The sequence below is a fragment of the Momordica charantia genome, assembly GCF_013281855.1.
Source record: "Momordica charantia cultivar OHB3-1 chromosome 8 unlocalized genomic scaffold, Mcharantia_2.0 BLBB01000008.1, whole genome shotgun sequence".
Lineage (NCBI taxonomy): Eukaryota > Viridiplantae > Streptophyta > Magnoliopsida > Cucurbitales > Cucurbitaceae > Momordica > Momordica charantia.
Window position 1 is genome coordinate 1,422,477 of NW_028275166.1, and position 22,525 is coordinate 1,445,001.

At 35.9% G+C, this 22,525-nt stretch overlaps 5 protein-coding genes across 11 annotated transcripts; 3 read left to right on the forward strand and 2 right to left on the reverse strand.

Annotated features, from left to right (window-relative positions):
* Positions 1-1,116: 1,116 nt before the first annotated feature.
* LOC111005107 (putative mitochondrial adenine nucleotide transporter BTL3) lies at positions 1,117-6,674 on the forward strand. Of its 6 annotated transcripts, none has more exons than XR_002600710.2 (5): positions 1,117-2,369; positions 2,850-3,153; positions 4,242-4,709; positions 5,713-5,837; positions 6,352-6,674. XR_002600710.2 is itself a non-coding variant. In XM_022276494.2 (4 exons), the coding sequence occupies exons 1-4, from the start codon at positions 1,879-1,881 to the stop codon at positions 5,779-5,781; spliced, it is 1,332 nt and encodes a 443-aa protein (XP_022132186.1). In that variant the 5' UTR covers positions 1,118-1,878; the 3' UTR covers positions 5,782-6,300. The 6 variants fall into 6 exon arrangements, 1 of the variants encoding a protein (XP_022132186.1); XR_002600709.2 differs by having other exon boundaries at positions 6,413-6,674; XR_002600708.2 differs by lacking the exon at positions 6,352-6,674 and adding an exon at positions 6,016-6,300.
* A 1,301-nt stretch (positions 6,675-7,975) lies between these two features.
* LOC111004892 (uncharacterized) lies at positions 7,976-13,413 on the forward strand. The gene is made up of 8 exons (XM_022276142.2): positions 7,976-8,478; positions 8,579-8,719; positions 8,822-9,049; positions 9,758-9,968; positions 11,180-11,316; positions 11,763-11,843; positions 12,722-12,788; positions 12,879-13,413. The coding sequence occupies exons 1-8, from the start codon at positions 8,138-8,140 to the stop codon at positions 13,185-13,187; spliced, it is 1,515 nt and encodes a 504-aa protein (XP_022131834.1). The 5' UTR covers positions 7,976-8,137; the 3' UTR covers positions 13,188-13,413.
* A 510-nt stretch (positions 13,414-13,923) lies between these two features.
* On the reverse strand, positions 13,924-15,109 carry LOC111004691 (Trm112p-like protein). Its single transcript, XM_022275823.2, has one exon. It carries the CDS (start codon positions 14,574-14,576, stop codon positions 14,208-14,210), a length of 369 nt encoding a protein of 122 aa, XP_022131515.1. The 5' UTR covers positions 14,577-15,109; the 3' UTR covers positions 13,924-14,207.
* A 471-nt stretch (positions 15,110-15,580) lies between these two features.
* Positions 15,581-18,723, forward strand: LOC111004689 (uncharacterized). 2 transcript variants are annotated; one of them, XM_088127279.1, is made up of 4 exons: positions 15,581-17,130; positions 17,668-17,760; positions 18,098-18,165; positions 18,251-18,723. In XM_088127279.1, exons 1-4 carry the CDS (start codon positions 16,501-16,503, stop codon positions 18,363-18,365), a joined length of 906 nt encoding a protein of 301 aa, XP_087983405.1. In that variant the 5' UTR covers positions 15,581-16,500; the 3' UTR covers positions 18,366-18,723. The 2 variants fall into 2 exon arrangements, with proteins under 2 accessions (XP_087983405.1, XP_087983406.1); XM_088127280.1 differs by lacking the exon at positions 17,668-17,760.
* A 146-nt stretch (positions 18,724-18,869) lies between these two features.
* GRF11 (general regulatory factor 11) lies at positions 18,870-21,653 on the reverse strand. Its single transcript, XM_022275822.2, has 6 exons — positions 21,494-21,653; positions 20,854-21,160; positions 20,426-20,513; positions 20,178-20,287; positions 19,872-20,020; positions 18,870-19,156 (listed from the first exon to the last, which is right to left on the reverse strand). The coding sequence occupies exons 1-6, from the start codon at positions 21,558-21,560 to the stop codon at positions 19,128-19,130; spliced, it is 750 nt and encodes a 249-aa protein (XP_022131514.1). The 5' UTR covers positions 21,561-21,653; the 3' UTR covers positions 18,870-19,127.
* Between the last annotated feature and the right edge of the window lie 872 nt (positions 21,654-22,525).

Here is a 22,525-nt window from a genome sequence, read left to right on the forward strand (position 1 = left end):
AGATACGCAGGTAGGAAGAGAACCGCAAATCCAAGAAATATTTTGTATTTAAATACAATGATGAATAAGAGGAAGGAAGCTTGAGTTAGGCCAACAAAATCGAGGTAATAAAATGAAAGGTCGAGAAAGTGAAAGACTCGCCCGCACAAAACTTTAACTAAATAAAAGTGAGACAAGAAGGGTGTAAAAGTCAATTGGATCTCTTGTTAAGTATAGGATGTAGAACCAACTTAATTATCCATTAAATGCAATAGAAATACATCAAATCAAAAAATTAAGTAGGAAGTAGATAAATATTTAGGTTTTTGAAAAGAAGAGAGTGCCTAACAACCGAATCATGTGAGGTAATAATGATTTGTATCTACTTTTCTAGCGACCGAACAACACAAATAATCTTAAACGAGAGGCTCAAATGAATTGGCTTTGCTTTTGTTTTAATTTCTAAACCCCACCCTTAGGCCTCATCACCATATGTACGTTCTCTTGTAACTCCTAAAATAGGCCGCCACAGGGTCCAACAAACTAACCCTTTTGTCGGCTCCATTTTTGGTCCAACCATTTCAACAATAACCTTAGTTATAGATCTGCTCTGCTGTGTTAGATATCCTACCAATGATTGAGTTTATTATAATCGATGAGTTTAATTTGATTTGTTGATTTAATCAAATTTAGAATTATATAATAGTAGGAGGTTATGTGTTATACAAAATTTCAATTGAGGAGAGCGTTATATATATCTTATAAGATTTAGATGTACCCTAATCTATCCGCTCAAGCTTTTGGGTTTATTGGTGATTTAGTCATGTCGTGTATGAATATTATTTTGGTCTCTTTACTTTCGATTTTGATTTATTTTTGCCTTTGCATTTTCAAAACATCTATTTTAGTTGTTGAGTTTTCAATGTTAGTTCATTTTGGTATACATACGTTCAAAACGTATGTCTATTTTGGTTCTTGTAGAAACTCAAATATATAGTCATTTTTTTGAGATGTATAGTCATAAATTTGTGGTAAAAGGTTTTTATTGTTTATAAAATTTGTGTTAAAATTTTACAAGTATAAGCTAAAATATATAGTCATTTTTTAAAAAGTATTTGGACCAAAATGAATTCTTGAAAATATAAGAACTAATATGAACATTTTCAAAATATATGAACCAAAATAAATTAAAACTAGAAGTACATGGTTCAAAATAATATTTAAATCCATAAATTGGTCGCAAGCATTTGGAATTTAGAAGCCAAAATATGATTTCAACTTCAGGGCTTGTGTTAGACTTGTTCTCCTATTGTTATAAAAATGTTATTAATGGATCAGTGAAGGTTATCATGCGGCATAATCTTAATTTATTCTAAAAACAAGTCATATATTAGAAAATAAATCGTGTAAAAACAAGTTTGAAATTCATTAGCCATATTTTGTTCAAGAAAAAGAAACGTTGGGGTTTTATAATTATGGTATAACAAAAACAACTCTTGGTATGCAGCAGAAATTATTCTTGTTTCTTTTTGCAGTGAGCTGTTCCCTTTAATATAAGAAGATGGCTGTGAAGACACTACACACTGCTAACTATATATTAATTATTAACCCAACAGAGGTACAACAATTACAACTACAACTGCCTTATACGATTCTAATTTATTTATTTATTTATCACAAAATAATAATAATAATAATAATAATAAGAGATTGGGGGGAAAATTGAGCCGCTCGAGAAATGGATTAAGTTGGTTTTCTAGGTATCATTTGGCGCGGTGTGGAAAGTAGAACTGCAAAAATTGAGCTCTGAGTATCGAATCTCTCAAATTCCCATGTCTTACAAATTCTCCACAATCTCGCCATTCTCAATCCACGCTTCTTCCTTCTTCCGCTGTTAAAATGCCGCGACCTGAGCTTCATTCTTGCAGCTCCCACTTTCAAGAACCATCTCATCCTCACACTTTCTCTTGCCGTAGTACGAATTTGAGCTTCTTCGTCAGCGGCGGCTTGTTTCCTGACCCTGCACTTCAATCTTCCTTCGTCAATTCAATTTGGCCGAAGAATTCTTCGACTCAAGATTCCGGTTCTGGTTCTGGTTCGGCTTCGTTTTGCCATCAAGAACCTGCGTTTTTTGGGGTTTTGCGGTGGCGGAAGAACCCTCGCATTGCTCACTGCGGGTTCTTGTCTGTGAGTTTGAGAGGCGATAGTTTTGTTCGGGAACAGAAGGTGCATGTTGATGGATATGAGAACTGTAAGAAGGCGGGAAAATGCGAGGGAGCAATTGCGACTCTCGAGAACGATAAACGAGAGAAGCATACGATACGGAAAAGAGGCGCTATGAACACTACGAAACACCTCTGGTCTGGTGCGATTGCCGCCATGGTTTCCAGGTGTGTCTTTGCTTGTTCCTCTATCTAATATGATTTTTTTTGTTACTTTTTCATAGGTTGATTGACTGTTTCTGAGTATGCTATCCAGATGTCTTTCGAACACGGTATGGTATAGTACATTCAGATTCTTCTGGTGCATAATAATTTTTAGCACGAGGAGAAAAAATATTTCCGTGATTCCGTATGCATAAATTGGTCGGTGGAGTGGGTGGTGTTTTGTCCCCTATAACTAGGCAACAAACTTACTACACTCCAAGTCCATGCCCATGGAGATAAATGATGATGTTTTGGTTTATGTTTTCTAAGTATGAGGACCTATATGTATGCTTGTGATGAACTGAGATTTTCACTTTTAAGATTGAGCAAATAATTAAATCTTGAGGAGGTTGGGGCATTTAGAATGAACGGTTTCTAAGGAACATTGTACTAGCTTCTTGGTATCTCCAATGTCATTGATGAACAACACTTTTATTGCATCAGAACTTTTGTTGCGCCACTTGAGAGGCTAAAGTTGGAATATATAGTTCGTGGTGAGCAGAGAAATCTTTTTGACCTCATCAAGAAAATTGCAGCTTCTCAAGGCTTGAAAGGGTTTTGGAAGGGGAACTTTGTCAATATTCTTCGAACAGCTCCTTTTAAAGCAGTGAACTTTTATGCTTATGATACTTACAGAAAACAACTGCTTAAATTTTCTGGACGTGAGAATACTTCAAATTTTGAGAGATTTGTTGCTGGTGCTGCAGCAGGCATTACTGCCACTGTACTCTGCCTACCCCTTGATACAGTACGTAATTTATCATAACCTTCTTGTGCTTCTCTTTCCCCAATGTTTTTTTCTTCCTTTTTTTTCCTTTTTTCTCTTTACTTAAGATCTATCCCTAAGAGACTCTTCCTGCTTTGAAGTATGGTTAAAGGAAAATTAATTTTTGAGGTTGATAATGAGAAGAAAGAGTGAAAGTAAAAAGGTGCTCTGTGCTCCAAAGATTGAAGAATCCTACACGATGAAATGACTTAGGCCTCTAATAACACACCCTGCCTATGGGTAATCTTGGTGCCGTGTTATCAAATATATTATGAAAAGCTCTGTAGGCATTCTTAGAAGGCATCTGAGAAGTATTTGGGGGTATGTAGAATGCAATATGAATATTCATAAGTTACAACCCTGCCCACTACCACTGGACATTCAAATATAGTTTAACTATGAGAATCATCTAGTGTCCTTCAGTATATGGCGTTTAAATTTCAGCATCTTTATTTTTTGTTGAAAAAGGATAAGAAAAGAAAAGGGTCTATTTGGTAACGTTCATGTTTCTTATTTCTCGTTTTCAATTTTATTAAAAAATTTAAGCATTTGACAATTGGTTTTTTGTTTATTAAAAACAAGTTTTTTGTTTCTTGTACTTTCCGTTTCCAATTGGTTTCAACATAAATAAAAATCTTGGTTTATCATTCTTGCATCTATGGGTATTGGGGGCTATGCAATTTTTTTTTCTTTATTAAAAATGAGTAAACAGAAACAAGAAACGAGAATGTTGCCTAACAGGCTTGAAGTTTCCCTCGACCTTGCTAGCCATTAGCTTGCTCGAACAGGACACAATTCAAAGTGGTTCAAGCTTCACTACGTCCTATTAGATTAAAGCTTCGGTCATCCTATCTTTTATGCATAAGTCTCATTTGCGTACTCTTCTTCATTTTGTGAACAAAAGTAAACTTAGGCTGCCACCTAGCTTTATTTAGATGGAAGTGCAATTTATATATATGTGTGTGTGTGTGTGTGTGTGTGTGTGTGTATAGGAATTTGACCAAGGTAAATAATTCTTACCTTGTAATCATCTTTAACTGGTAAATTATTGTAATCATTGTATCTTTCAGATCCGAACAAAGATAGTGGCGCCTGGTGGGGAAGCTTTAGGTGGTGTTATTGGTGCTTTCCGCCACATGATCCTAACTGAAGGGTTCTTTTCTCTTTACAAGGGCTTACTACCCTCCATTTTAAGTATGGCGCCTTCTGGTGCAGTCTTCTATACTGTATATGATATGCTAAAAACTGCTTATCTGCACTCACCGGAAGGAAGGAAAAGAATTCAGAACATGAAGGAACATGGGCAGGAATTGAATGCTCTAGATCAGTTGGAGCTAGGACCAATTAGGACTTTACTTTATGGTGCTATATCTGGTGCTTGTGCTGAAGCTGTGACATACCCATTTGAAGTAATCAGGAGGCAGCTTCAAATGCAAGTTCAGGCAACTAGAATGAGTGCCTTTGCAACCTGTTCTAAGATAGTTCAGCAAGGAGGAATACAGGCTTTATATGCAGGACTTCTTCCCAGCTTGTTGCAGGCATGTGATTCTGATATTTCTTTTAGTTATGAATGTGAAAATTTTTCCTTGTAAACTTGTGCTATTTCAGGGAAATGGTCATTTATATCATCGACTCAACTGTTGTGCCATTCTCAACTCTTTATTGAACTGAAAAATAGGTTATTTCTGAGAGAAAGAGAAGGAAGTAATTATATAAAAATGCAAGTCCACCTTTCCCAACTCACAACAAAAATTGTTCAAATCATATTAAAGTCATATTCGAGGTCTCCTAGAGCCAAGTAGATGGCGAATTATATTGGCTACTTGCCAATACTTGGAAAGACAGTGGTCGATATAAGTATTATATTCAGCACAGATTCCTTAGATCTATTGCCAACACAGTGAAACTTGTTGAACAATTTAACCCAAGATTTTATCTCCTTTTCTGTCATACCAAATTTATGTTCCTTGTCCAAGTCCGGCCACACATTATTAGGAGCAACCTTTCAGACATTTATAAGAACCAATACAAAATTTTCTTGGTGGTACCTATCCATAATTATCATTTTCAGCTCTTGTGGAAGATCATTTTATTACTGATTTGAAGTGAGTTCTCGTTTAATACCTGTGCTGAACTGAGTCACACCCCTATTTTCCAAAATTGGTATTCGCATGTAACAACGTTATGCTATTTAAGTTACTTTTTGCACTTGCTTTGCTTCCTAAATTATATTTAGTCCAAGTTTGTATCACATCCAATTTCTTCCCCTCCAGTGGCATAATACATATTTTTCCTCCTTGTTCTGTTGCGTTTATTTGTTTTCAGGATCCTGTTTTCTTCAGATATACCTTTCTCTTATTTGCTTGGCGAGAAAACAAAAGAACTCATAATTGTAGGATGGGCAAACATTCCTCAGATATCGTAGCCATTCTGAATTGTCTAGTGCTTATGTGTTAAAAATTCTGAAGCCTTTTCCTTTTGCTATTGTGTTCTCTTAGCATCTTCTTTCTTTTACTTACATTCGCTGCTTTAAACGTCCAGGTACTTCCTTCAGCAGCCATAAGTTTTTTCGTTTATGAGTTTATGAAGATTGTCCTTAAAGTGGAATGAATGACGACAACGGAATGTATGGAGGTGCCTGATCAGTTGGCCCAACATAGTTCACAGTTAAGCATCAGAAATACCCTTGAACTATAACCACATTATGGTAATCAGTGATTGCTGTTTGTTTCCCCTGTTTATTCTTTCACTTTAAGAAGTACAGTAGATTCCTCAAATTCAATGTCCTAAAATTCATTTTTTTTTTCCTTTTTTTGTATCCTTGAACTTTGTTCTTGATCATAGGGCATATCCATCACTGCCAAATTTTGACTGCAACAGGAGCTTCTTTTTGAAAAGAATGTTCCACACAAACCCAATTCTCAAACTAATTCAAATATACCATTCTCTGTATTTAAAGGTTTGTCGCCAACCGGATATACCCATGGCCATCATTCATGCAAATTTTCAATTGTCAATGTAACAAAAACATGTACTTGTAGAATAATGCAATGATATGTACTTATCATGAAGATTTGGATTCAAAGAAAATCATTTGTTTATGTCAATCTAAAATGTTAGTCCTGATTATGTAGTGTTGTTTGCTCCCAATTAATGTTTGATATTATGTAACTTTTTTAGGTATCGAAAGGCAAGGAATTAATGAGTGTAGTTGGAATCTTATATTTCTTTTCTTCCTCAGAAACAATTGAGTGCAGGTACCGGTTGACTGCCAAATCTTGAACTAATTCAGTTTCGATGTCAAAAGTTGCAGCCTGACATTAAAGGCAGTCCTGGGGAAAATTTATAATATCGTTGGAGTACCTACCAACTTTGTTTACATCATAAATTTTTCATAATGAATTTCACATCATTCTTTGCTGATATAGTTGACAAAATTTTTCATATGTAATTATTTAATGTTGATGAATTTCACTTCTTAAATGATGCCGATATAGCTATGAAATTTATGTCCGTTTATTCATTTATTACTTTTGTCATATGGTAATTTTTACTTTTAATTTTTTTCCTACATTCTTTTTTTATTATAAAGGTTTATTTAGAGTGTACACTTTTTTTTTAGTGAAAAGAATAGATATAATCTCATGAAAAAAAAAACGTGATAAGAATCCGATACTTGAAAAAGTATGCACTTTATAGAAGATAGAAGGCATCTACAAAAAGTGAGATAATACAATTTATAACTTTTTTTTTGACACGACAACATTACTTTTTTTATTATTATTATTTTTACCAACATAGCTATAATTGACATAAATTTGGAGTTTCGAATCCATACCATTGATTTGTTGTATTATATATATATATATATATATATATATATATATATATTCGAACCAGTGATTTTTTTGGTTTGGATATGTGTTTTAACTCACTAGACTATATTCAAGTTGTCAAGTTCTTACGTAATCAAACAACAAAGACTATATTCAAGTTGTCAGGTTCTTACGTAATCAAACAACAAACAATAATAAAATTGAGACAATTTCTACTTTTCTTTGTGTGTGTATATATATATTTAAAAACAACCATAGTTTCTCATTAAATTTCAAAATGTACAGTAATTTGCAAAAGTTTCAGAGGGCAGAGAAACTTGGTTATTTTCATTGGATGCTACACTCTGCATCCTATGGTATTAAGCACTTGGTTTTTCCCCTCCTCTAAAATGTCTTTTTTTCTTTTCCCAGCGTACATATTTGAATAATAACTTTTTATTTTCCTCATTTTGTCGACCAATATCTTTTCCCCAAATAATTTCCCACCTCTTATTTAGGTATGCGAAATAAAACTTGGTTCTATTCTAAGTTACCAACTACTACCATAATTTATATTCAACTGTATAATAATTAATTAATAAATTACGTGGAGTTTACTTAATAAAATATTAATTTAGAACAGTGAAGAAATTTTCCCCGGACGCCACGTAACAGCTGAAATTGGAAATTTGATTGGCTCCTCTCCCTACATCTGTCGCTCTTAGAATGTGCTTCTTAGCTGCCCCTTCCAAATTTCCAAGCATAAAATTGATGTATAATTAAATTATTATTTTATTAATGTATTTGATTTTTATTTTTTTTGACAATTAATGTATCTGAAGTTTGAAAATACGAAAATATTAATTATACACTTCTCACACAACAAACTCAATTAAATTCATTTTATTTAAAAATAGCAGGATTAAAACAAAAATGATGAGTTTTAACATATTTTAAAAATGGGAAAAAACAAAAAAAGGATAAAGGAAAGGAAATGGCGTGAAAGACAGAGTCGGAAAATCGCAGGGCCATTTTACGTTAATCCATGCTTAAGAAATTAGTACAGAACTCCTCTGTTTTATCCTCCAATTCCTTCTGCATTTGGGATCTCCCACTTCTTCTTCCACTCAGGCAAGCCCTAGCGGAGCATCATGTCGCCGTCTGCCGTCGAAGGCTTCGACGCCGACGGCGGATGTGCATGTGTTGCTAGACAGAATGGGGATGTTGAATCAGCTGGTAACTGTAAATCTGGTGAGTCGTATTGCCAACATTGTGGTTGTGGTTCGGCGGATTCCTCTTCTTTGCCGGCGTTTTCATGCTCTTCCTCTTCTCTTTGGTTCGATTCGATGCGGTTGAGAGAGTCCGGGAAGCTTTGGCGGATCCTTGTTGCTTCAGCTAAAGGCTTCACAATCGGAGCTGGTCTGAAAGGTGGACTCTCCCTCTTCTCGATCCTCGCTGGATTGAAGCGGAGAAAGGCCCTGGCCTCTCTCAGGTAAGCTTTTTTGGAAATTGGCTGTGAACTTTATCTGCATGGTGCCGTGCCTTTATTTTTTGCTGAAACTAACGATGTTACCAACTTATGGTTTGTTTAGGAAGAAAGGAGTGATTACGAATCGAGATGCAATTTCCATGGCTTTGAAGGAGACTTTGAGATACGGCCTCTTTCTTGGCACCTTTGCAGGTACCTTCGTTTCCATCGATGAGATAATCGGCAATCTGGCAGGGCATCGTAGGTATGCTTTTTTCTATTCTGATCGTGTAATCCGAAATCTTGGCCGTTTCTAGAATCTTTTTGGTTATCCTTTTGATTGTTTGAATGTTCTCTTGTAGTTCAGGACTGCAAGATGGAGGGCTCTATTAGCGGGAGCATTAGCTGGGCCGTCAATGCTCCTGACTGGGTTAAATACGCAGCATAAGAGTTTGGCTATCTACATTTTTATGCGTGCTGCGGTCTTGGCATCGCGCTGTGGGATTAAAAGCAAGCAGCTTGGGCATATTTGTAAGCCTCTCACGTGGTCATATGGTGACATCTTCCTTATGTGTCTCTCCTCTTCGCAGATCTTGTAAGAAGTATTTCTGCCGTACCATATTAAGCTGCTAATTCAAATAATTTAGCTCTAGAGTGTTCTATAATATTTCTGTCGTTGCTTGTTTTCCTGCATAACAGGTGTGAAACTTGTATTGTATAATTATACATTATAGAGTAACAATCGAACAAAATCTATTTTTGGAACGAATGCAGCTGAGAAAACTGTGTTTCATATCTTATTGCACCAGGATGGTATCTGCTTCGAACAGTTAAAAGTAAAACTTATAAACGGCAGCTAAAAACTTATTCTATGTTAATACACCAGGATGCTATTTGCTAATACAAACTTATTCTTAATATTCCGCTTGTGTTCTGTCTCTGCCAGTTCTAATAAACAAAGCTTCTCAAGTGTGCATAACAAAATGGTTGTCCTTGTTAAGTATTTTGCTGTGCACTATGCTCATTGGAGTAACTCATCGTTGTTTGGTTAAGTTAAAGTACCAAACCTAATAGCAAGCTAATTTGTGTTTGTTATTGTGTTTCACCTCTTCTAAATGATGGTTCTCATTGTGTTCTATATATGTGGAGGAATATATTAGTCATTTATTCAATCACCCAGCTCAAACATACCGTACTTTGTGTTTAAACATATGAAATTATTTTTTTGCTATTTCTTTATAGTATCTATAATAAGTGATTATGATTATAACAGCAGACAGTTAAGAAGGATAATTATTTTCAGGTCTGCTTATGTGTTAAAGCAAGATAGCTTACCACCATCGTTTAGGTCATTTCTCAATACACATGGTGGAAAGGACACTGTAATCTTGGAAGGTTTAAAGAGTTTCGTATCAGGCATGCCTTCTTCTAATAAATTTGAAGTAATAGAAAAGTACTACAGGGCCATGGGTGCAGACACCAAATTGGATCTGCAAATGAAGACCCCATGCACGGTATATATATTTATTTATTCTGTGTTTAATCTCTATTCAACGAGAAGATAAGGAAATTTCTTTGTTCTCAAAAGTATACTTAGTTGTTCCTTTTGTGTTGCACGAAAGATGTGCACATTTAGTAAGTAAATGCACTAAGATATTATAACATCTACCATTGTAGCAAACAACAATTCTAGGCGTTAATGTACTTTCTTTTACCTGATTTGATATTCAAGGCAGACTTTTGTTCTGATCCAACTCATATCCTATTTCCCAGTTTAGTTGTAGAAAGCAGCATCTTGAGTTATTTTCAATTGTCTGCCGGTTGACATCCCAAAGAAGTCTAGTTGTAACATTGTAGGGTCTGTGCTTCTATATGAATGAAAATTGGACAGAGTTAGAGCTGTTACGTGATATCGATTCTATGTGAATAGATTGCTACAAGGAAATCTAAATGCACGTTCAAGACAGTTGTTATAGATGATCTGGAGAGTGAAATTTAATATGTTTTTCTGTTTACCTCTGATTCTTCTACTGATCATAGACAAAATAACACGAAACTTTTGTGAGCAACTGTGGCCTTATAATTGTTTATGGCTGTAAAAACTATCTAGTATCTATCCTGTTTACCTAAATACAATCAAATATACAAAGACCACATGTACGTACTCTATACTGATGACAATTTGTAAGTTCTATAAAACTGAAAGCACTTTTCAGAGCATTAGACATGAATTATATAGATATAGGGCACTGGATGCAGTTTCTTATTTCTGCATGAACTTTTTTTTTTTTTTTTTTTTTAATTTGGGGTATTGGCAACCCCACTCTAGCATTTTGCCCACCCTAAGACAAGCTCCAAGAGAAAATAAGTGTTGTAACTTATCAAAATGTCAGCCAGAGGCTTGGACACCCAAGATCTTGGAGAGAATCTCCAAACGTCCCAAGCCCTTACACTTATTTCTTCATTACTTGGGATTAGGAACAGTCTTCCAGATTCCATCCCGTTCATTTTATTCTCTCACAAGTATTGGACATTCATTGTGATTATGACATGATATCTGCATGCCTGAAATGATTATGGAGCCTCCCTGCTTAAAAAATTGAGATGTAATTCAGACAGTTCATATTATCTGCATTTATCTTTTAATTTTAATTTTTCAGTCTGCATATGCTTCAGCCAAGGCTAGTAGTTTCAAACTCTAAGGTTTCTTTCTTTCTTTATGCAGATTATACATGGAAATCAATCATGTGGTGGGCATTTTATTTCCTTTCTCATTCAAGGATATAAAAGAGCGTTGCCGGTTTATCTCCCTGTATATCTTGTCCCAGCCCTAATAGTGCACCGTCAAGATCTCTTAAATAGGTAATATTCTAATTTGACTATTATATGACTCATTCGCATGGGAAATGCTCTGACTCGAGTTAAAATTAGAAGTACTGATTTGAAGTTAGGCCTTATTATTTTCACAGCTTGTTTTGGTTGAAAGATTGTTTAATTTACTGATTATGTCATAAATGGGCCACTTATTAATTTTCAGAAAATGGATATAAGCTACTTGAAGATGGTTTCTGATTGATGTTCTCACAATTAACATTCAAATAGGCAGGATGCAGTTCCTGGCTTATATGATATTTTAATTCCTTTTAAGCACTTTATTTTATGAATTAAATTTTGACCTTGAGGATTATTACGATATATTTTCTAATTGAGATTCCTTTTTCTGGCTGCCTTTTTCCAGCCATTGTTTTGTATATCAATTTACATCTACATGTTTGGATGCATGAATTATATGTTATTACCTTTTGCAGGCCTAACGAAATTTTAGCAAGGGGGCTTCTAGGAACTGCTAGATCAAGTTTGTTCCTTTCTTTATACTGTTCATCTGCTTGGTTAGTATTTCTTCCGCCTATATCTAATGCATTGGCTTCCATTTTTATCATTACTATATCTTTATATCTTCTCCACTTTTCTCTGAACTTCTCGTTTCACGTAATAAACTTGATAAAGTATCCTCTCAAAATATTAGTTTAATAGATAGGATATATTAGTTTGTATCATTATTTTCAAAGAGGAAAAGCCAGCGCCAGTTGCTTGGAGTCTTATAATGTTTGCTGTCAAGGTTTTGATAAATATTCATTCTTTTTGTAAATATATATATATATTTTCAAGTATAAACAATGATGGGCAATAGATTTTAGTCGGAGTGTAGGAATTAGGTGGTAACACAATATAGTCGTGCTTGTGAATTTACCTTTGGCCATCCAGAAACCGTATCATGAGGCATAAACACTACTTTGAGTAAAATGTTGGTGCTCTATACGGTGATACTCGGACACACTCTGGGCACATGATTTGAAGTGGAGCGTTTTATCAAGAGGAAAATTTTCAGACTTTTTTTGTTATGTTCTAATGTTTATTAACTAGTAGCTGTCATCAAATCAAGCAGATTTTTCATCTTTTGTTTCAGAAGTACGACCAATTTATTTGGAGGGTGGTTGTCCAATGTAGCAAGTCCATGACCAGACTCCAATCGAGTTATTTTAGGAAAAAATCTGGAATCAGCAACTACATTGTTCATTCTGTGTGATTTAGAAACTCCATACTTCATAATATAGATACTAGACAAGTTTGGAGGTTTTGATTCTGCACATAAATGCCTCAACTTGAATGTGATCTTTGACCTCTCAAAAAGCTTTTCAAGTCGCTTCAAAATCCTCAGATAAAAACAATAGACTCTAACAGATCAAGTTTTCCACCTACCTTTCAGGATGTGGACATGCCTGACATCGAGGACTTTCAAGAAAATAAACATCCCCTTGGTTGCTTTGGCAACGGTATGGCTTTCAATTATTCTTTCAATTAATTCCAGGTAGAGAGAGAGCCTTTGTTCCTATGCTGAAAATTTTATGCTCTTTGTTGTGCAGTTCTTAACGGGTTTGGCTCTGGCCATTGAGAAGAAGAGCAGACGGATTGAAATCTCACTCTACTGCCTTGCAAGAGGTATAGAGAGCTTCTTCATCTGCGCGACAGATGCAGGATACCTGCCCCAGTCGTTAAATTTTAAGAGAGCGGATGTGATAGTTTTCAGCTTATCAACTGCCATTATAATGCACTGCTATGCACAGGAAAGAGAGGTATTTCGATCCAAGTACTTGAACGTTCTTGATTGGGTTTTTGGCGTGCCTCCTCCCCCCTGTGAAACCCCGCGCTGCACAAATAGCAAGCAGCACTGAGACAGGCCTTGGATCTCTGGGTTTTAGGGTGCCAAATATGTGTATATTTGGCCAAGAATTTTCATTCTCTATAATAATATTGTAATATTTAGGTGGTTAAGGTTAAAGATACTTGATATAGAATTAGCATTCAATCATTTGACTAGATGATTCATACGAAGATGAATACTTTCCCACAGTGAGAGATTAATTGATGGTTTTTGCATTCATCGCTTTTTAAATTAAAGTTGTAAGAGATGTCTGGTCAGGTTGTTAGATGATTATATTTATGTTAAACTACAAAAGTTCATCCTTTAATTTGTGTCATTTAATCTCTGCAATTTCAAATTTTTTTAGTCTTCGACTTTTCGTTCTTTTACCCATTTGCCAAATACATGGGTTTTTTTTTTTATATAAACAGAATCAAGTGCCATCAGGTACAAAAATATAAAAATACCAAATAAATACAATCGGGTAAAACTTAATTTTTAGAAAGAGTTGAGTGAAATCAAGCTACAAAACCAAAAAAAAAACCCCTTTAGAAGATCAAATTTATAATTTAACCTCAAATCATGAATCTACCAAAATGTAGTTCACAGCCATATACAAACACAATATATACATTAAATCCCTATGCAAAAAAAAAATATGTATACAAATCAAATTTGTGAGTAAATACCGTCTTGAAGTCTTTCAGAAATATGGCTGATTTTGATGACTCTTAAAGCCAAGCCGATAGCATTCATCAACTGACAAATTCTAAAAGGAAGATCTCAAAATTGATCCACAAAATGAAAGGAAGAAACCAAACAACATTGAGTTTTATCAGTACACTAATTTTGCCAACTCTTTCCACGCAGTTTTCTTCCCACCCATCAAAATACAATTCAGTCAAAATTTATAGTAACAAAGATCTGAGATCCATTAATCCCATCCATGGCCAACAAACAAAACAACCCTAATTTTCCAATTCTTGACAAACCTGCGCCTGGTCCAGTAAAACCCTAACATGGAGGAATTTATAAACTGTAAAATATAAACTCAGACCTCGTCTTCGTGGAGGAGCAAATTGGGAATACCCTTATTGACGGGGAATCGGCGGCCGGTCTCCGGGCAAACAAGAGCGCCCTCCTCGAGATGCAGCTCGAGAAGGGCGTGGTGGAATCGTTGCAGAAAGTCATCGGAGTCGAGCATGGACGACTCGGCCTCGTCGGGAAGGTCGGCGTAGCCCAGAGCCCGAGAAGCGTCGACGAGAGGTTTCCATTCGATCTTGGAGAACATGTTCCTGAGGAAATCTGGATTGAAATCGACCTGCTTCTCGACCACTTTCTCGACCTCGATCCGGAGAGGGAAGCCATTGGCGACGCCCTTGATGTTGGATGAAATCATGTTGTGGGTCAGTAGCCTCATCTTTTTCACCTTTCTTCGTCTTCGTCTTCGTCTTCGTCTTCCTCCTGCTCTGTGTTAGGTATCGCAGCAATCAAGCGGCACTCGATAGTAGTAGCCGGTCACCAATGTAGGGTATAAATCGGTTCGGCTCGAGTTTTTGCCAAAGTAAAAACCGAGCGGTTCGCCTAATAGGACCGAACCGAACTTGAGTTATTTCGGTTCGGTTTTATTGATCGGGTTTCTCGGTTTTCCTCCTAATTACAAAAGGGTGGGATGGGATGGCTCAACATTTACAAAATTGCCATCCTTTATAATTTTTGGAAGCTTAAATTAAATATATGATTTAGTTAATCTTTGAGTATTTTTTAATTTAATATTTTATGCTTTAACAAAGTTAAGAAAAAGGTTTCAAATAAGCTTACCTAGTTCAAATCTCTCAACCCCACTAATTATACTAAAAAAAACCTCAAATATTATTGAGTGAGTTTGCAAAAATTAGATAATGAATTAAATTAAAAGTAGTTAATATATCATTACTTGTGATGGGTTGGGTTCATCAATTTTAATGGTGATAATGGTGATAGGTATAAGATATATGTATCTAAATATTACTCTTTTTCAACACTTGTTATGTCCGGTTAAATTCTTTACTTTTACATTCGTCTCTGTTAATTTAATGATCTTATTTGTTTTCTGTTATATTTCCTCAAAAGGCCCCTTCACTATCTCATGCCTAATCTTACTTTAATATATTTTCTTTTCTTAAACTCTTGCCGCCACTCTTAACATACATCCATCAACAAGTATCTTAGCATCACAAATTCATAAAATAGATAATAAATCATAAATTGATATATACTGTTAACATTTTTTATTTGGTAGATTTGTCAATATTCAGAATGAGTATGAAGTACATGACCATGGCGAAACATGAACTCAAACTTCCATAAATAATTTAGACAAAAAGTACCAACCTTCTCTGTGTCTCATGTTTTGTCTGTCTCCTAAAATCCTACTTTCTTGCGTACACGAAAGCACTCCCATGTGTAGACGAGAATGACAAATTTAAAGATGATGGATGCGTACCCAAGAAGGTAAAATTTCCAAGCTTACAAAATTAAGATCAAACATAGACTTGACCTCACAAAAATCACATTCTAAGCGTAGTTTGTAGCTCAGTGAGGATAAAAATCACGAATGGAGACTCCTTGGCCACCCATCGGATCTCCCATTAGGGCCACCAACTGGTAGATGGGCTAACCCTGAAATTATCCATTAGTAAAATTCCAGCGAAATAAAATAATAGCCACAAACCCATTTTCAATTCATTGAAGTTGGAAAAAGTTGAACTCTTAGAAGAAAAAACAAAACGAAGGATAACAGAGATTCTCACCCATTAATTGATAGCCATCGATATTATGAACGGCTAACATTTCAATTTCCATTAACACGGAACTCGACTCTTCAGTTCAGTTGATTGATTTCTACGAGCAAAACTTGACTCGAAACCAATCGGAGAAATCATCACCCGCCCACTAATCAGCTCTACAAAGGGTTGAAAGAACAGCGAAAAGAGAAAAGAAGTGATTACTTGAAGGAGAAAAATTGACAATTTGTAAGTATTTAAAAAACTAACAAATAAAATCAGACATTGGAGTATGGCCATAGATTCGGACAGTTCAGCAATCAGCCCATGTTTATCACGTTGAAAGCCAAGGCTTTCTCCTCCAAATTCTCACAGTAAATGATCTTTCCTCAGTTTCCAATTGCTCTTTCGTTCCTTCAAAAACCCCTTTCTATCACCATATCTTCATCTTCTTCCACAGAAACTTGTTGGTAGACGCTTCCTCTTTCGAACTCCATGGCCAGTGATTCACTCGCTCCACTCTTTTTGGGTTCCGGAAAGCAGAGTCTCCATTGATTCTGATTCTTTCAAGTTCCTAAAATGACAAGGTGCTTCAGTTTCATAGAGACCAAGACTTGGTGCCACCGCTATAGTTTCAGCAAATGTGGGCTCCAATCCACCATTACAGACCTCAAAGACGGCACCATAGTCCACTGCTGGGTCCCCAAAAAGCCGAATGAATCAAAGCCCAATCTCCTTCTCATCCATGGCATTGGAGCTAATGCACTGTGGCAATGGGGGGATGTGATTCGCGGCCTGGTAGCTCATTTCAATGTCTATGTGCCGGATTTGATCTTCTTCGGCAACTCGTTCACCACTCGGCCGGAGAGGACCGAGTGGTTTCAGGCTGAGTGTGTGATTCGGGTCATGGAGGCCAACTCGGTGGGGAAACTCAGTTTAGTGGGGATAAGTTATGGAGGGTTTGTGGGGTACAGCGTCGCGGCGCTGTACCCAGAAATGGTGGAGAAGGTGGTGATATGTTGCTCAGGGGTTTGTGTGGAAGAGAAAGATTTCAGGGATGGGTTGTTGAGAGTCTCTGATTTGGAGGAGGCCACGAAGATTCTGGTGCCGCAGAAGCCAGAGAAGCTCAAAGAGTTGGTGGCTTACTCATTTTTCCGGCCGCCGCCCCTGCGGCTGATGCTTACTTGTCTTCTCAATGATTTCATTGAGGTAAGAGCTTCATTTGAAATTCTTCCCTTCCATTTTTGCTTCCTTCATGTTGGTTCTTATTTATTATTATTATTTTTTGTTTGTTTCAACAAATATAAGGCGTGGGGTAGAACTAATCTTTTGAGAGGCAATAGATAGATAGATTAATAAAAATAAATTTGACCCTAGTCGGAGCTTTGCTCTTCTGTTCCAAGAGAGTCTGTGCCCTCCTCAAAATCCGAACCTCAAAATCCGAATCCAAAGGAGACATCAAAAATTTTTAATAGTAAGTTCAGCTCTCCTGCTCCAAGAGGGTCTATGCCCTCCTCAAAATCCGAACTTAATCCGCTAGAGTGTCTTGAGCTAGCTTCAAACTATAAACTACATTCTAAATTGAAACTACATTTTATACTACATTCTAATTTTTTTAAGCTATAAACTCATAACTTGAAGTAGTTCGAAGTGCAAGTAAAAAACTCAAATTTATTTATTATTATTATTATTATTATTATTATTTTTTTGGCCTTCTAACTAGTTTATGCATGGGCTCTGTGCCAGTCAATGTGTTTGGACTATATTGAAGAAAAGAGAGAGCTAATTCGAGCCATTCCCAAGGAGAGAAAGCTTTCAGACCTTCCCAAGATACATCAGGTGGATTGCTATTCATCATTCTCTACTATTTACAAGTTCAAGACAACTAATCCATCTAAATTTCAAACAAACCATTAGCTTCTTGCCTTCAATAGCATTCCATCCTATTATAATTTTGATCTTCATTAATGATTATAAGTTTGAACAATTTAGATTCAAATCAGTTAAAATTATATATATGTGAAATTGTAGACACCACGATCCATTATTCTACCGAAATAAAGAAGAGAGAGATGGATAGAATAATACCTAATTTTGTTGATGATGTCTTAGCAAGTTCTAAAGATCCACGAGTCAGAATGAACTTAACCAAAGTCTTTTCCCAACTTTGTTGCAGCGGACGATGATACTCTGGGGAGAACATGATCAAGTATTCCCATTAGAATTGGGTCATAGATTGAAACAGTGAGTAGTCCTGCACTTTAAAGTTAAAATAGAGCAAATAATATTTTTCTCATTCAGAGCTAACGAAAAACATGTGGGAAACTAGGCATTTGGGGGACAATGCTACACTTGTAATTATCAAGAACGCAGGCCACGCCTTCACTGCAGAGGAGCCAAAGGAGTTTTACAACCATTTGAAGTCATTCCTAGTTGATTCATAGCCTCCCTCTCCCCATCTCAACATTCGGGCAGCACAAATTCACAAATGTCTTCATCAAGAAAAAGAAACTGAAACAAAGTCAACCATAATACTACTTTCCTACTTGAAAGAAAAAACCATGATACTACTTTCAGCTCCCTGATTTTTTTTCTAAAGTTGGAAGTTATTCAAAGTAACTGTTTTCCCCGAATCTAATGTTGAAAATACATTAAATGATTAAATTTCTCGTACCTTGAGACCCAACTCAGGGAGTTCTAGAGTCAAAATTCTATTGAGACATTTTTAATTCCCAAAATGTCCCTGTAACTTGTCAGATTCCAGATGTCTTGCTACAAAATCAAGTTGAAACTATTTCTTTATTGCTTACTCTACTATATCAGTACTCTCTGTACCATAGAGCATTTAATAATCTGAAATAGGAAATATTGACCATCATCACCCACCCTTACAATAAAAAGATGATAACATATACCGATAATAAAGCATGATTTTCAACAGCGTTGAATCAGTCAATCAAGATGATATAAGTTTGCATTCTCAAACTAAACAGATTGACTTAACTTTAAAAGGTAATGGTTACAATGTGATCACAGATTACTGTTCTCGTACACTAAATAAGCAATAAAATGGCACAGCTACACCTCCTAGAACCATGTCAACAATAATTAGCTCTGCGAAATACACTGCTAGTAAATAATTGTTTCAAGTACTTAAGAAAGATATCCTTCAACTAATCAGAGAAGCTCCAACATCTTGCCTCTGCTCAAGGTTCGTCAACTTTAGATTGCTCACCTGCAGTAATTAGATAGATACAAGGTTAGCTTAGACAGGTATGGCAAATTTACAAACGCTATGAAATAAACCATCCCTGCACGTTGCTACAAGTTTCATCTCGAATATGCATGAACTAGGACAGAGAAAATTAGTATCATACGTTATTGGAAAGACTAAGCACAAGCGCATAGAGTCAAGGAAGTTCTTGCCCAAGCTGACAGAAGAAGTTCCACCGTCTGAATTATAGTAATCTCGAAAAGTTTCTTTATTAGCTCCCTAAAGTTCTATTAAGATTAGACTTATACTATATCAAAATCAAATACATTTTGGGTACTAGCTGAAAATCACGAAGCTGACATCAGCTCACAAAAATCATTCTTGCAAACAGTTCTCAAAAAATGAGCTACAACAAACCCAAAGTTTTTAGTAGAGGAGGATTTGGTCGCTATGCTTGGGAGTTGGGACCTATGACCTGACATCAAAGGCTATCTACTTACAGCACAGCAGCCTTCCACTATTGAGCCAACCTATGGTGATTTTTTTACAAAGTTACATCTAGAGTTGGAAGATCTGAAGATAAATATATCTTTATAGTGCGTAGGCTGGAAACCATCCAAACACGAATTCCACTTAAAAACCATTAAAATACCCAATCATCAATGTAGAACAAAGGAAGCTAGATTGGAGGTAAGGATAGGAGGAAACAGGAAAACAAAGATTCATTGAATTTTACCTCCCTCGTCTGGGAGATCTGAGGTCCATAACGTGAGATTATCCCTCAGCAGTTGCATGATGAGGGTACTGTCCTTGTAGGACTCTTCATTGAGGCCATCAAGCTCAGCTATGGCATCATCGAAAGCTTGTTTAGCAAGGTGGCACGCCCTGTCAAGCAATAATAATGTTAGACATGGTAAGATGACAGCATATTGTGGCAAAACAATTAATAATAGATTCATGTTGTGATTTGTGAAATGAAATATAAAAACAATGCATTAGTAAAAAGTACAAAGATGAGGATAGGTTAAGAGATAAAACCAACCTCTCTGGGGAATTTAATATCTCATAGTAGAAAACAGAATAGTTAAGCGCCAAGCCAAGTCTGATAGGATGTGTTGGAGGCAAATCAGAGGTTGCAATGCTTGAGGCAGACTACATCAGAAAACAAAACTTCCAAGTTCAAAATCTGACATTAGACTACTGGATATTTGAAGAGAAAAAAACAGGGAGACGTATGGAAGTCAAAATGAAATATAGAAGTTTCATCAAACCAAAAAGAATTAAACTTACCTCATAGGCCTTCATCGACTGTTCTCCAGCTTCTTCACGTTCCTGGCCAGATTTGAACTCCGCCAAGTATCGGTTATAATCCCCTTTCCTGCATTTGGAGAATACGTAAAAGAAATTACTCAGAAATTGTTCACAAAAGCACACCTGAAACACATGCATACTTTACCAGGATGGGGACATAAAGCATACTGTATATACTGCAAACCCATGAAACTTGAAGGATGCGTAGTATCTTACTAAAAAGCAGATCAAGCCATCCTCTTCATTTAATAAATGAGATAAATATCGTAGAAGCAACTCAATTAAATCAATATATACAAAAATTTGAATAAAACTTAGAACATAAGATTAATTAAATTACTGATTTTATGTTCAACTCGTTAGTTTAAGGGGGGAAAAACAGAAAGGTAGAAGATGATAATCCTCACATCTTATAGTAAAAAACATTAGATTCTCCAGAGGATGACGATGGAATAAGATGCTTATCGACAACTGATAAGATGTCATGGCAAATTTTTGACAGTTCGTCTTCAACCCTCTGTCTGTACTCCTTTACCCTCTTCACATTAATCTCGTTCCTCTTTCCTTCCTCCTTCTGTTCAATCGAGGATAAAATACGCCATGAGGCTCTTCTTGCCCCAATAACGTTCTTATATCCCACGGAGACCAGGTTTCTCTCCTCCACAGTAAGTTCTACGTCCAACTTTGCGACGCTCTTCATCATTTCTACCATTTCTGAAACAAAAACAGATGAAATCATGTGCCGACCATCATCGGATGTCTCATATCATGTTCTACAAAGATGCAGCCGATTAACAGCGCATTCCTCAATTAAACTATGATACTCCAAAATCTTTATAAAGTACAATTCTAACACTAATCGCGTTCTCAGCATGAGGAACATAAAACAAAGATTGTAAGTCCATCGGTAAGTTCCAAAGGATAAAGAAAACCCTAATCCTACAAACTGTCCGGCTAACAATACCGCACTACGAATCCATACAAAAAGGAGATTTAAACTTGTACAAGTTCTACAAAAAGCGGGAGAAAAATGGTTAAGTATCGCACCATCGTATCTCTCTGCTTGTTCTGCAAGTCTGGCCAAGTACACGAGCTGCTCCCTCTCCTTCTCCATCGCCGGCGGTGTCTCCGATAACTGCCTCCGACAAAAGGCCTTCTTTTCTGCTTGGCTTTGGTTCTTTCGTCCTATATAACCGCTTCCTGAAATATGCTGTGCTTCGTAGGGTGACCGTCGGATGGAGTTTAGTGGAGAATTTGGGGTGTTATGGACGGCAACGATTGGGTTTTGGATGGGCTCTTTGATTCTCGTGTAGGAACAATATAGGCCGTTGGATGGTGGCACCGTTGAATCAGCCACGCGATGGGAAACACAAATATGGAAATGAGACCAAAAGTGAAGGCATTGGTGACGGTCAATGTGGGGGGTTGTGACGTCAACTGGGTCGGTGGGAAGAAAAAGTCTTTACTTCAAACGAGAATAAATATTTGGTTAAATTACAATTATACCCTTAAATTTTTTAGTTTCATAAATATTTACCAAACGATTATATTATTGAAAATTGGGAACTATCAAAGAAAAAAAAAAGTTATAACGTTATCGAAGGGACATAGGAGGTCAAAGTTATAACGTTATTGAAGGGACATAGGAGGTCAAATCCTCCGTTAAGGATAGATACTTTTTTTAAGTACAACAAGTAGGGATAGACAGACAATAAGAATGGAGGGATTCCAACTTAGTTTGGTTAGTTAAGCATGTGTCTATTAATAGTCTGAATTTTATATTTATTTGTGTTTAAAAAAAACTTAAACATTAGTACAATATTCAATGTTGTGTTTTGTTGCTGAATGGTTTCATGTTTTCGAATATTTGTTTGGTAATATATTTGAAAATTTAATCTCCATTTAGAAAAATTGTTCAATAAATTTAATAATATACTCATAAATGAGTGATACTACATATTTAGTTTAATTTAAAATAATATTAATTAAATTATTAAAAATGTTATAGATTGTGTGGAATTATTAATAAATTATATTCTATATATTTTAATTTAAAACTTTAAATAATATATTTATCAC